General features: G+C 38.7%; 1 protein-coding gene across 1 annotated transcript in view; it reads right to left on the bottom strand.

The window, feature by feature from the left end:
- LOC139733088 (uncharacterized) overlaps positions 1-10818 on the bottom strand; it is a 92101-nt gene extending 81283 nt beyond the window's left edge. Inside the window, exons 1-4 of the mRNA XM_071643934.1 lie at positions 10354-10818; positions 9129-9158; positions 5297-5305; positions 2208-3096 (exon numbers count right to left, since the gene is read on the bottom strand). Coding sequence (XP_071500035.1) covers positions 2208-3096; positions 5297-5305; positions 9129-9158; positions 10354-10818 — 1393 coding nt within the window. The remainder of the gene's footprint in view (positions 1-2207; positions 3097-5296; positions 5306-9128; positions 9159-10353) is intronic.
- Positions 10819-14475: the final 3657 nt, after the last annotated feature.

Raw genomic sequence — 14475 nt, 5'->3', positions numbered from 1 at the left:
GTCTTGCAAAACCCTAGTGGTGATGATGACTTCTTGAAAATGAGTTGCATGTAAGCTATTCAGAAGATTACCTTTAAACAAAAGTTTCTGACTTTCAAGGAAGTTTCAGGCATGAACTAACAGAATATTAATATGACTTGACGATATCATTGCCTCTGGGAATTATTTGCACTATCATACACACATATGGTTGCAACCAACATCACACCGTAGCAAAAACATGCAAAAGTTTGATATTCCACAACTTTCCAAGGTTTTTTTTTTCTTTATATTCTATTGATACTTCTCCCTTTCTGCTCATCTGATTTCATTACAGTTTTTGAATTTCACTGCCTGTGATTTTATTTTGTCTAATCATGGTCTACAAATGTAATAAAGGCAACTAGCACATGGCACTTTAAAGATGATTTTGGCCCAAAACTGGCTCTCTCTCTCCACTTTCATGACATACTTTTATTGACCGATGGGGTCAGTCAATTTTACCTCCTTGTAAAGGGCATTGAAAGTGAGAATGACTTCCTGGCTTGTCTTGCTTCATTCTGTAAAGGTATCGCTTGTCCTGAGCGACCAAATATTGCAAAAGTGATCGTTTCAAACAACTGCCAGAGAGAAAGAGGATTTGTAAATTTGATAATGACGATAATCTCCAATAGTGGAATCTATCTGGCTATATAACACAATGTAAAGCATCATGACTTTGCAACAGTAGCGGAAGCATATAACAGGCTAGTGCTAAAATTCCTAAAGGGTCGGGTAGTGCAAGGGATTGCGCTTTCTTCCTTTACTCACTCATTTCTGATGAGTCATGATTAACAGTACACTGTGTCTCAAAATACACCTCAGAGATTTATGCCTAATGTACATCTACAGTACTGCTCCTCCTACTTTTAAACATTTTTGCGATAACTGAATTCCTGGATGAGTTGCTACTCTGTATAAAAAAGCAAGTGGGAAGGTATTCATAAAAAGACATATTGAAAGTTCTGTTTTGATAAAAAAAACAAAGCCCAAAGCGATGTGGATTGAGTAAAAGCAGCAACAGAACACATCAGTGAAAGTGTAAGGAAAATCAGACTACCGATTCATAACCTATGAATTCTTAAAGTTTCAGTGCCATCTTTGCTGGATAAGAAGACTACTGCAGTTCATGATATTTTTTGACAACAATACAAAGAAAATATAAGGAGAATTGCACAAAGTCTTATTTTTCATGAAAAGCACACATTCCATCAACCTGTTGACTGACATATGTTAGGGGTCATATCATTTCAACTGCTTTCTGAAAGACGTAAGGAGACTTCTCTTTCATTATGCTAGAAAATTTAAGATGGTCGAATTTTCTTTATATTGTTGTCCATAATGATCTCATGAATTGTACAATTATGTAGTTGTCTCCATGTCCAGCAATGATGCCACCAAAACTTTAAAAAGTCATAAATCTTTTGAACTGATTGTCCAATTTTGCTCAAACTTTCACTGATATATAATATTCTACTGATATTGCTGCTTTCACTCAATCCACATTCATTTTTTGGCTAATTGGTTTCGTCGGAAATTCATAGTTTTACAGGAAATCAACGAACAAATACACGAACACACACACACGCTCACACACACACACACACACACACACACACACACACACACAATTTAATAGCAGTCCCCCATCATTCCCCTTATCCAGTGCACTAATTGGAATCATGAAGAAAAAAAAATGTCTGGCAACTTTCAAAGTCACAAAGCATCCATGTATCCATGTATTGTCTCTTTTTACAGAATACAGTGTACACCAGTGTAGACCCCTTTAATAGTATGCTTGCACTGTATACCTTGATCAACATGTGATAACTTTGTGAATATCACTAAAAAAAACGAAATACAGTTAAGTAGATAGATAGATCTATAGATATAAACAAATGGAGTAAAAGTAGGTCATCAAAAAACTACTAAACATGAGTATCAATTTGTGCATTTAAAAGATCTCCCTACCAAATGTACCCGTACATGTATAATGGAAAACTTTCAGTTACTTGGAGAACCATAGTGAGAGGGACAGCTGTTTTAAACAGCTAGTCCTGAAACAGAGTCCTGGTGTTAGATGAATTGTAGAATAAGGGGTGAGAGAGATTATCGAAGGGGGTTTTAGGGCAGGGTGGTCCTGCAAGTATGCCTACCATCATTCCTGGAGCCAGACCTACAAAACTCACCTCTGTGGTTTCCCCTGTCTCTGCTCCTGGTCCTCTGATGGGTGTGGTCACTGGAGTACCTCCTCCCCTGATGGTAGTCCGCCGGAGTGGAGTCAATGGACCTGGAGGACATCCCATCCGAGCTGTCTGCATAGCTGTGGTCTGTCCGACTATCGAGTAGAGCATCGGGGGATTCGTACGAGGTGTAGGACGGCGTATGCAAATTCTCTGCACTCCTGTACTGGCGTCTTGCCGGCTGACTGCTTCCATTCTGAAAGGGGGACTTTCGCGAACCCGAGTTCTCTCCCGAGTTCTCCTTGCTTCCTTTTTTCCACCTGGAGAGGCTTGGTGAGCGGAGGAGCTCGCCCATGCGGGCTCGGTTCTTCTGCAGCCTTTCACGCACAGAGGGCGCCCTTTCCTCGCTGGAGGTTGGCACATCCTCGGAAGGGTATGCAGTCTGTGGGGAGGGTTGGGGTGGGGTTGGTTTCGGGGTTGGGTTTCGTGAACCCTTGCCCTCCGTGTCGGAGAGACTCTGCCTGCTTCGGTTCAGCAACATGTCTGCCGCCCGCCTCAGGCTGCGCCGTGTCCTTGAGCCGCGCGGTTTCATGGAAGAGGGGGGCTTGGGTTGGATAGCACCCCCGTCGCGCGGCGAGGGCGCACCCACCCCATTCTGTGTAACAGCGGCATGGCAGAGCTGGGCCGGTGTCACCGCACCGCCATCTGGGGTTCCGCTCGTGCTAAATTGGATTTCCTCATGATACGTCGTCACAGGATGGTGGCTGCCGTGACTGAAACCCGCCGAGCCAACGTAGCCATTCTGTGGGGCTCGCACGCTCCCTGCATGCTTGCCGTGTAGGTAGTCACTTTGATCATGTGGTCTCGAATAACCATGATTGTTGTTGAGCACTGGCTCTCCCTGGGAATGAAGAATTTGAAAGAAGAAATGAGCTCACCATTTATACAGGTACAATGTAGTTTCCATTTTGTGATTTAGGTACTCTACCATGATAAGGTCATAATTTCTGTCAGCTTTTTAAATGTGAAATCATTTTAGCATAAGAAAGTTTCAGTAAACACCATTCCACAGGACGTAAGTCCAAGAGGAAACTCGGTTACATGCCCATGTTTACTGTTATACCACATATCATAACATGTTGCATTGACTGCATCAGTAGGGACCAAAATTAGTAATTGCCTTCCTTGAAGCTGGATTGATTAAAATGCTTCACTACTTTGTTTGTCTTATTCTTGGAAGCTTATAGACATGGTCAATAGCTCAAAATCAAACCAAACATAAGCACTTTGACACTCATTATAACCCTTTAGACTAAATAATTTTTGTCAGTTTCCACACAAGACATTGTAATGGCATCCACATTTATCTCTGCACTGACTTACAGATTCTCATGTCTAATGCTACAAATCCAAGAATTTGTAGCTTTGCTCAAGCAAAGCAAAGAAAAAAAAAGAAAGAAAAGATGTTTCCTTTCTTGTGCAGTCATAAGAAGCATGTCATTAAAAGACAAAGAAATTGCTTTCCACAAGTCAATCAGTTGCAATAAAAACATCTCAATGCATGAATGTCATTAATTTGAATAAATATGCAGTACCCGCTGCATGCTTCAAAGATTAGAACCAGTACTGGCTGTCCGATGAGAGCTTGGTGGTCTAGTGGATTATGAGATGCCTGTGTGGTGATCAGGAGGTCGTTAGTTTGAATCCAGCCCAAGAATGTATGCCCATGATTTTTATCATGGCTATTTCAGTAAAACACTGATTGAATCAGAGGTTATTTACGCCAATGTAGGGCGATTTGTCAATCAGTTGTAATCTGAGCCTAGTTTGTAGGTTTGTAATATAATGAGCATGATCTTGAAAGGTTTTCAACTCAATGGACCTTCCATTACGTATGAAGTCCAAATTATATTTAAAGATATTGATCATATGTTGCTGAGTCTCTGTACTTCATAAATAATGAAGAAAGGATCTCAGATTTTAATTTCACTTTCTTTGTTCGCATGAAAACTAAGCTGGTCCTTCAGTTTCTGCATACTATGTACCGCGTATACATAGAAAATGGAAGTTAATGTACTAAAAAGCAATAATCATAATCAATGTGAGTGCTGACGTCTCTACTTATTCTTGTTTTTAAATGATCATGTGAAGTAGCAATGACACAAAAGTGAAACTATAGATAGTATCTCTTTGTTAATGGTCCATATAAAGCTACAATTGCATTCTCCAAGGAAGTGTATGAGCCAATCCATGTGCAATTTAGACAAATGTAATGATTCATGATCTGCATGTATTCCGTTTGTGCTCTTATCTTCTAGGACAGTCTAGCATGTGTTCACTTTTCCTCTTCCCAGAATGTTTAAAGGGAAAATCCAGTCCAAATATTAATAGTCTGATAAGAAAGAGTAAAATATTACGAGTTCAACGGTATAAATTTGATCAAAATCGGAAGAAAGATAAGAAAGTTATGACATTTTGAAGTTTCGCTTTTTTTTTGGGGGGGGGAACAGTTCTTGAACAGTCAATATGAATATGCAAAGGGCAAAGTGAGCATGTCATTCCCTCACAACTTACCATATTGATAGTTTGCACATACAATTTTGAAATTTCCTGTTTTTCATTCAAACACAATTACAGTATGCCCGAGGCTCAAATCCTCATTATATGTAACTGATCACTATTCTGAAGTTATTCGACCATGAATAACTTCATGTTTCAGACTTCAATGACAGAAACATTTAATTTCATGAATTTTTTGTACATGATCAACGCAAAATTATGAGGGTATGACATGGCTAGCTCACCCATGTGCATATTCATATACCCACTGTACAAGAACTGTGTCAGAGAAATTATCAAAACTTCAAAATTTCATAACTTCCTTATTTTTCATCCGATTTCAGTCAAATTTTTACTGTTGAACTCGTGAAATTTTACTCTTTTTTATCAGACTAAATTATATTTGGATTGGATTTCCTCTTTAGGTGAAGGCAAAGCTAAATAGGAAATTGTGTACATGTTGTGTACTTGTACCATAAGACGTGGAGCAGTAGGCTGATTTGATTAGTATTACTGGGAATATCTATGTACAGAACTCCCTCTCCCTCCAAAACAGAGTAATAAAGTTACTGAGTATTTACTTCACCTGCTTCTACAGTATTTAATCAATCTTGGCACTCAGAATCATTGTTTTGCTGCACCGACATCACAGACATTGCTTTAGTATGGAAGCTTATAGGGGAAGTCCAATCTGAAAATTAGTTTTTGTGAATAGATGCAGAAAAATAACAGGACCAGGACAGAGTAAGTTTTAGCAAATTCTAAAACCAAGAAAGTACTAATTTTTTTAAAGGTTTTGATCAATCAAGCATAAATAGGCTACTTCAAGATGTTGCATGGGAGCTCTCCTTCTATTTGCCCTGTGCATGATATTCCATTTCTTTTTTCATTTTTTACTGGTCATAACTGACGATGGAATATATTTTTCTGCATGAAGTCTTGCCTACTAAATGTACAGGAAAACTCTGGTTGCCAGAAACTCCCCCCCCCCCCCCCCCACACACACACACACAATTGTATGCCTATAATATGGAAAATGTTAGCAAACTGACCTATTTTCTATGCATCTAATAGATGAGTCATTATGCTTTATAGTTGTTTGCAAGGCAGGTAACTACAAATCCTGTGACCTGTTCACCTACAATTGCAGGGCAAATACATGTTGTAACACTGTTGGGCAAGAGATCCCTGAATTGGCACTTAACAACTATATCTTTCGTTATACTGTATCTACCCTACTTCAAGGTGAACAAGTAATCAGCATCTAATACTTTGAAGTCTCTATATAGCCTACAATGTGCATCCCATAATTGTACGCATACTTCATGCAGTAACGCACAGCATAGCTACAATTAGTTTCTATTAATTTGAACTACAAACAAGTGTGTGACTGATCCAAGCAAAAATGACACTTGGTTTAATGCTCTGTCAGTATATTTCCCAGTTTGTGAAAGGAAATTATTCATTTTTTTTTTCAAGGAAGTTGTTTGATATCTTTCAATGAAATCCTCAGGATCAAAGCAACTGGTTAGCAGAAGTGAGGGCAAAAATCTAATGTGTTCTTCAGCTCCATTCTTTGAAAACTTTTTCAATGAAAATGAGCTGAACAAGACCATACATACCTTCTCTACTATGTCACCAGCTTGGCTTATGGCACATGTGCTGTGATTACAAGATTGAGAAGTATGTACTTTGGAGGTATGAATTAACTTTGCCAAGATTTACGAGTGAAACCAGGTCCATAATATAAAACCACTGAATTTCAATTACAAAGCATCAAACATGATCATTGACTCTGAAGCAATCGAACAATCACCCTAATTGAATTTTATGGAGAATTATAAATGCTACATACATGCAACATTACATTACACTACATTCCTGCCCTTCCTAAATCATGCTAATCCTGCTACTTACGGCAGACTCTTCGTCAGAGTCCCATACATCCAAGTCGATGTTTCCAATATCAAGAACACCCTCCATCGCAGGAACAAGACATTGTTTTGATCACAAGAACGAACATCTTTTCAGATTTATAATACACAGAAGAATAATCCTGTCGAACAGCAGAACCAGAACCCTAAGATACGGCAAAGTTATTCCTTGCAAACTGAAACAATTCTGAAGGTCCAAGCACCAACGATAGACACTACATATCGCTCCAGCCCTCTAGGTCAGATTACTTGACACCCAATGCCAGCACAGATCACCGCCAGCAGAATAAGCATTCGATAATTCCTATTGTCTCTTCACTTGTGAACTCATTCTGTGCAGTTGACTTTGGAACCAAGTCTGGATTCCAACGTCCCACAAAATTTCTCATATCTTTCGAATGACTGTCTCATCGATTCGATTATTTGGACTTTGCACATCAATCAACAGGTGAGTGTGTGTACCTAAGACAGATTCTGATAGGGGTGCTCATCAAACAATTTGGGTTTGATGATCATAGATTGCTCTTTGTGGCGCTTATCGTGAGACACGTGAGAAGTAGAGATATAAACAAAAGAATTCCCGGCAAAGGCCATTGTGGCATGGCATGAATACTTTTTGTCTTTTTCACTTGCAGAAAATTCAAACAAATTAAAGAAGATGTGAGTAACATGGAAGCAAGATGCATTTTACTTCATGTGCTTGACTCATTTTTGGTTTATTTTACAAATGACTCTGGCAAATCAATTATCATCTATCTAGGACGTTTTAACTGCGCATTAAAAACGCGTATTGTTATCCGCGCAATTTTTAACGTTCAATATCAGAGCATATTGAACGAAACGCATAGGTCAACGTATTAATTCCCCATCTAGGCTACCGTTGTTACTGGCTGTTCAAGATCACACCATATTCCGTCTCGTCTGTCGCGCGAGCGCTTGCTGAGTGCGCAAACGCTTGCTACTAGTGTGCGTCACTTTAATTCACAAGTGCGCAAACATCTTGCTATAGTTGCTTGTGGTCATATGCAGTATTAGGGGCTTCCCCTTCTTCAGCGCTGAGATGTGACCGCCAAGTCAACTTCAAAGACGAGAAGCCCGGTATTTTTGTGCAGTTTATGCTTGCTCTACTTGATTGTAGATGATAATAATTATATTGGATGGCATTAATTCATGGAATACCAGGGAATATTGCACTCGTTAGGGTCAATATTGCACTCATCTTCGATTCATGCAATATAGACCCTAACTCGTGCAATATTCCCTGGTATCCCATTCATAGCCATCCAATATAATATAATTGCTGCATGATATGGAATATTGACCAACTTCACAATGTGGCCAACTTTGTATGCCATCTGTGCCATTTCTTAACCATTCCAATACAAAAGAGGTGTACTTTAGGTTGCAAATAGTACCTAGAAAAGCACTCTGAGAGCACAGACCTCCGCCAAGCAGCTAATTTCCACCAATGATCTTGTTCTTCCATAGAGATCAGTGATTTCCACCCACACGTATGCATGCTGAAAATCGCCCGATTTCCCAATATAGAAGCCTTTGTTACGTCATAAACCCTCAGCTGCACAGCATGCCTTGCCCTAGCAGAAACTAGAGCACGCACTTTGGTGTGCGTATGAAAACCTCTAGAGCACGCACTTTAGTACGTGTATGAAAACCTAAAAAATGTGCAGAAGTTGACCTCCCAAGTTCATTGACCCTATCTACCTGCCAAAATATTGATAATCGTTCATAAAAATAAAATCCATAAAAAATTCTGGATCACTACGAAAAATTGAATCATCTTTTCCTTGTGTCATTATCAACCCTTCCTGCAAGCTTCATCTAAATCTGTTCACAACTTTGTGAGTTATTTTGCACCCAGCAAACAAATAAATGGTACTGAAAACATATAAACCTCCTCTCATGGCAGAGGTAACTAGAAAAGCACTCCGAGAGCGCAGACCTCCGCCAAGCATGAAGATTATTTCCACCACTACACTGATCTTGTTCTTCCATAGATATCATACGTACACACAACATCGGTGCTCAAAGTCGCCAGATTTCCAAATATAGAAGCCTTTGTTACGTCATAAGCCTTCAGCTGCACGGCGCGCCTCACCCCAGCAGAAACTAGAGCACGCACTTTAGTGCGCGCAGGCAAACCTCAAATACGTGCAGCCTGAACTCCCAAGTTCATTGACCCTAACTGCCAAAACATCAAAAATCCTTCATAAATTCCCCCAAAATCCTCGGATCATTACCAAAAGTTAATTGTTTGTTACTTGTGTCATTCTCAACCTTTCCTGCAAGTTTCAATCCAATCCGTTCCCTACTTTTTGAATTATTTTGCACACGGACAAACTAACTAACTAATGAACACGAACAAACCAACGGTAACGAAAACATAACCTCCTAATTTGTACCTTGGCGGAGGTACACGTAATAATAGATTTGGGGAATGCAGTGACTGGCGAATGATGAACAAGTATCCTGGTTCTAATTGAACTTTGATCTAGACTTATGTACAGATTTTGCTAACCTGTCATGTAAACAGACATGATGCATTTAAGTACCCCCTGCAGAGACACTTTTTTTTTTTCTTTAATGTTTAATTTTAGGATGATAGCATCACTGAGTGATACAGTGTACTCCCATTATAAGAAAGTCCTCGCGACTGGTGGTTTTCTTTCGTTCATGAAATTTTGTCATAAACAAACAGCAGAGTGTATTTATAAAGACATGTATAGAGATGATAACTTGGGGGCATGGATTTTGATTTTGTTGTAACAAGAATTTCATTTTAACTATGTAGGCCTACGTTTTAATGGAGTGCACTGTAATGATAATTTCCTGTGCAAGCTGTTTCACTTTATAGATGCAAAATACGTAAATCTTTTATCAAAAAAGCTTTTGTCAGTCACAGCAGCATGGTCAATTACACTAACTTGTGTAAGATCACATCACTGAGGTAAAGTAGAATGCAGAGAGCTTTATGTTGGACGGCTCAATTTTAGTGAGTTGAGTATCATTTAGTATAGCCTCTGCTTTAAGGACGGTTATAAAAAAAAGAAGAAAATTTAATAATATCATGTGCTTAGCTGAATTATGTTGGACAAATACAAGATCCTTCTTTTATTGCACAAAAATAGAGATCGCAACACCAAGCTCAACAGAAACACTCATCCTTGGTTTCTGTTTAACTCGGGAAATGAGGCATGAAGAAAAAAAAAAGGTTGAGTAAAACTACATTTCAACGACTGCAGTATTTATGACTAAACAAGTGCAAGAGAAAACTTAAATCCAGAGTCATGACACGCTCATCAGTCTAGCAAACCCTACCATTTAAACTCTATATCAAAGTTTTAAATTTTATATTAATAAATGGCAATGACCATTATCAAATCATTACATTGTGTTACATGACCAAGTATGATTAGTAGGAAAGGTCATTCATGCAGAGGTTTTTATTGAATACTAGTTGTGATCTCGGGTATCTTCAATTTCCCTATTATTGTGGTAAACCAGTTATTTTATTTTGTTTTTGTCAATGGTACATTCCCTAATTAATAAGGTATATTTTTGACATCACACAGTATGGTTAAGATGGCAGAATTTGTATTCTAGTCAACTGAGTGAAGGACTACCTGGTTATTCTCGTGTACGTGTTTATGGGGCGATTGTTGCTGAAGAGCATAGTAGTGAGCGGATTGCTGCCCGGCCTCTCTCGGGGACCGAGGCGACGGCGTGCCGCTGATCATGAAACCGCGCCCGTACACCAACGGACTTGTCCGCCCATTTCGCTGGCGTGGATGGTCAACTTTCACGCTCTCCTGCCGGTAGTCGTACGAATTCGCCGGCCCCAGGTAGCCGCCACTCGGTACTGGGGATATTCCACCACGGAATTCGGGCGGTGGAGTGATCGGGGTGTAAATATCCATCTGAGATGAACCAGGGGAATAAGACGGGTAGCCATTTGGGATGGGAGTCGAAGATGACTCGGGAACCACCAGATCCTGCCTCATCGAAGACACGAGAGCCGCCACGGTGGGATCGAAATTTTGCCCAGTCGCGGATATCTGCTGGCCGCCGCGATGAATGGGCCGCCCAGAATAATGGATAGCGTTCATGTTTTCAGACTACAAACTCAACTACATATCCGCCAGAAGGTCATCACGATCGAATATTGACATTACACGTATCTTAAATCCTCGAAATTCCGACGGTGTCACGTAGAAAGTGTCATATTCCATACGTCAGCCAGTTTCACCTGTTGTCTCTTTTTGAACATGGCGTCCGCCGTATTGTTGCTAGATGTACACTCTATTATGCATGCAAATTTTTGTCACATGACGTCATCAGCCAATCCCCTTTCAAAGAAGTTGGCTTTGATGAATATCCATGATATGTAAATTAGATGGTTGCCATTGACCGATTGCGGGCTATTCAAGCGTTTATCCCTTCCTTGTTCTCGATCCAACGAAAAAGTAAAGCTTCAATGCTGCAATTGTGTCATATTTGAAAAGACGCAAATCGATTTGAGCCCTCGCCCGCCATGCACTTTACGAAGTCTTTGTCGAACCAGATTTCTTATGCCAATGAAGTCTTGGTACCGCAGTGAGCGTGCAATGGAAGCCAATGTAAACATAAGCTCGTGACCTCTTGTAAAACTTTTCGCAGAAGTTGACTCAGCTGTGAGAATAAAACAACAACCACCACAGTAGGGGCCCATAGGATGTTTAGATGGAATATTAAACCTCTAGCTTGAAGCGTATAGCTTTGTTTTCATTATGATCATAATTGTATTTATGATTTCAATGTTTCCTTGTTCTGTGTACATGGTAAGCAAGATTTTAAATTTTCAAGTACAATGTAGTATGTACCGATTTTCTGGATGGGTCTAACCTATTTATGACTTCCGAGTAAATTTCCACGATTAAAAGTTCCAGAACTTCAACCTAGCAGGGCATTGTTAGTCTCCGTAAATTAAATTTACACAAGGCTGAATCACTGCAGTGATATCAGTCAAAATCACACGATGCTTATTATTATTATGAGGACGTGCTCAATATTGATTTGCTTAAACTAAAACATGTTTGGATTTCTGTATATTTTTCTTCAGTGGTAAGATTTTGGGAATAATTTAAATAATTTCAATCTGTCCCGACGTTGTTAGGATTAAGCAATAGCTGATAATCTCAAGATTTCTTTTATTAAGGACAGTATTTGAACCTAAGTTGTTAAATCATCAACAAATTGATATGAATGAATGTTTGTGTAGTGTGTACCCGTGTGCAAAGGGAGCTTGAGATGACATCAACACGTCATAATCAATGATTTGCATATTGGCCACTACAAGTCCGCCTGATTCCCCAAATCATCTTATGAAACTTCAGTTGATATATTGAACACTGAACTCTCCTTAACTGGTCTTCGTCGAAGGACGGTGATACTTTCATTCTTCTGTTTGTTTTACCTTCAGCAGCTTGTTATATCAAAGTCACTCCTGACAAGGATCTTTTTTTTTTTAATCAATGATTTATTTCTCAATTTAAAAAAAAAAAAGTTTCATCAAGTAGGCGTGCAAAGAGCTAGACATCACGCATGATCACAGTGAAATAGCTTAGACAGATTGTACAAGACTGTCTGAAGGAAACATCTCGTCTATTAGAAATGGTTGGGGCATGATGAAAAAAAAATACGCTGAGAATCCAGGACAAATTAAAACTCTTTTTCTTCCCTCCCTTTCCCTTCCCGTCAAGCTTCCCAGTAAAGCAAAAATAATTGTTTTTCCTTACAACTTTACAATAACTTTCCCCATCTAAGATCCTAAACCCATATTTCCCTACCCCTCCTCCCCACACCGAAAAAAAGAAAGAAATGCAATAACAATCTGAGAAGGGTGAACGGAGATTTTATGAAATGTCTAATTTCGTCTATAGGAGGCTTACACACACATGTTCTCGAGTGTGGACAAACTATCACCAGAAAGAAAGTAAGACATACCGATATAGATGCAGTTATCTTTCAATATTGGAGATGTTGCAGTGCATATGCAGTATGCCCCCCCCCCCCAAAAAAAAAAAAAGATATGAAGAGCTTGTTCGCAAAAACCGATAAGTCCATATTTGAAGATTTTGAAGTACCGTCTCTGTCATACAGTACAAAATAATACCTTTTGAATGATATATTGGTCACTACATATAAGGTAAATTTTTGAAGTTATGGTCAAAAGAAGCAAAAAATTTCTTATTATTCTTTTGATTTTTCTGAACCTGTAATGGCAAATATCTCCAATTGGCAAATATGGACTTATCGGTTTTTGCGAACAAACTCTTCATAATATATACAACCGGATTTCCGCATTGATAACTTTCAATTTATTTAAACTATCTGAATGCTATTTCAGAGTCTAAAAATATAACATCTTACCTCTCAGAAAACCCCATTAAATTTGGTTATGTGGTCACAGAGAAATGTGGATTGTTGTAAAGTATGTCATCGGTATGTTTCTTCCAAGTTAGGCACTTTGATGCTCTTGGAACTGCATATAATGTGTGAACACAATGGACAGAACTTGGAGGAAAGGCATTCCTGACATGCTCTGCAAAGATCTTCATTTCTCTTTGACCACTGTAGCAAATCGGATGGGAGTTTCTGTAAGATGTTTGTAATAAGTTATAGTTTTGTATACCCTGAATTGTATTTGGATTGATTCTCTATTTTTATAGTTATCGTTCGGAGGGTCCCGTTATATATATTATATATATATATATATATATATATATATATATATATATATATATATATATATTACATAGTATTACGGCCTACTTATTAACGGTTGTGTGTGTGTGTATGTGTGTGTGTGTGTGTGTGTGTGTGCCTGTATATATGTGTTTGTGTGTGAATGTGTGTAATAGTTGTTGTTTCTGAAAGCTCTCATTATTGCATATCTGTCTGTCGTGTCTATTACGTAAATGTCTGATCACGAATATACCTACAAAGTTTGATAAGCCTGAGTTTGCACTGACCATATTATGCAACTTATAGGTCCGGAACATCTCACTGAGTATTCTCTATAAATAAAGCGAATATAAACGAGAGTGATCATTACAGCGGTTAGTAACAGCTTGAATGCAAGTGAAACCTAAGATATGTGATGTATTTCTGGGGTTTTCCAGTCAATAGTATTATTCTTTTATCCTGGTATTTCCTTTGCAGTATTTTCAGTCACTATATCTTTCACATATTTCTTATGTATGAGTAAAGTATAGCACGCAATTCCACTGTCTTACCATTCTGTCTACTTAAGGGGCTATCGAAAGTACAATTGCGTCACTTAGCCTTTACAATAACTTCTGATTAAAATATAACACACTTATTATTTATGAATAAGTTTCCGCTCCTCTCATGAGTGGTTAAATCGATTGAAATACTGATATCTGTGTGAAATAATGTTCTACCCATGAACATGACGCACGATGATCTATTCTGCCATCAGATATATCAATGGGGTTTCGGTTCTTTCTTTTGCGGAGTGTACAACGCCATGCGGTTTCTGTGCAAATTGACACTCAAAGCACACAGTCGGTTCAGAATGAATTCATTGCATTTCATCTATCTACGAATCCTAATTAAATTGTTGATTTTGTAAATGGTTCGGAAATGAATGCTAATAACCACAGTTAAAGGCGTCTCAAGTTACGGACAAAGTTAAAATCATATAAGTTTATGAAATTAATATGCGTCGAGATCTGCGTGGAAAATCATCTGTAGTAAATTAT

This window comes from Diadema antillarum, unplaced genomic scaffold, assembly GCF_040938485.1.
Source record: "Diadema antillarum isolate AM-2024a unplaced genomic scaffold, OU_Dant_1.0 scf00000024, whole genome shotgun sequence".
NCBI classification, from domain to species: Eukaryota; Metazoa; Echinodermata; class Echinoidea; order Diadematoida; family Diadematidae; genus Diadema; species Diadema antillarum.
This window is presented reverse-complemented; position numbering and strand designations above follow the sequence as displayed.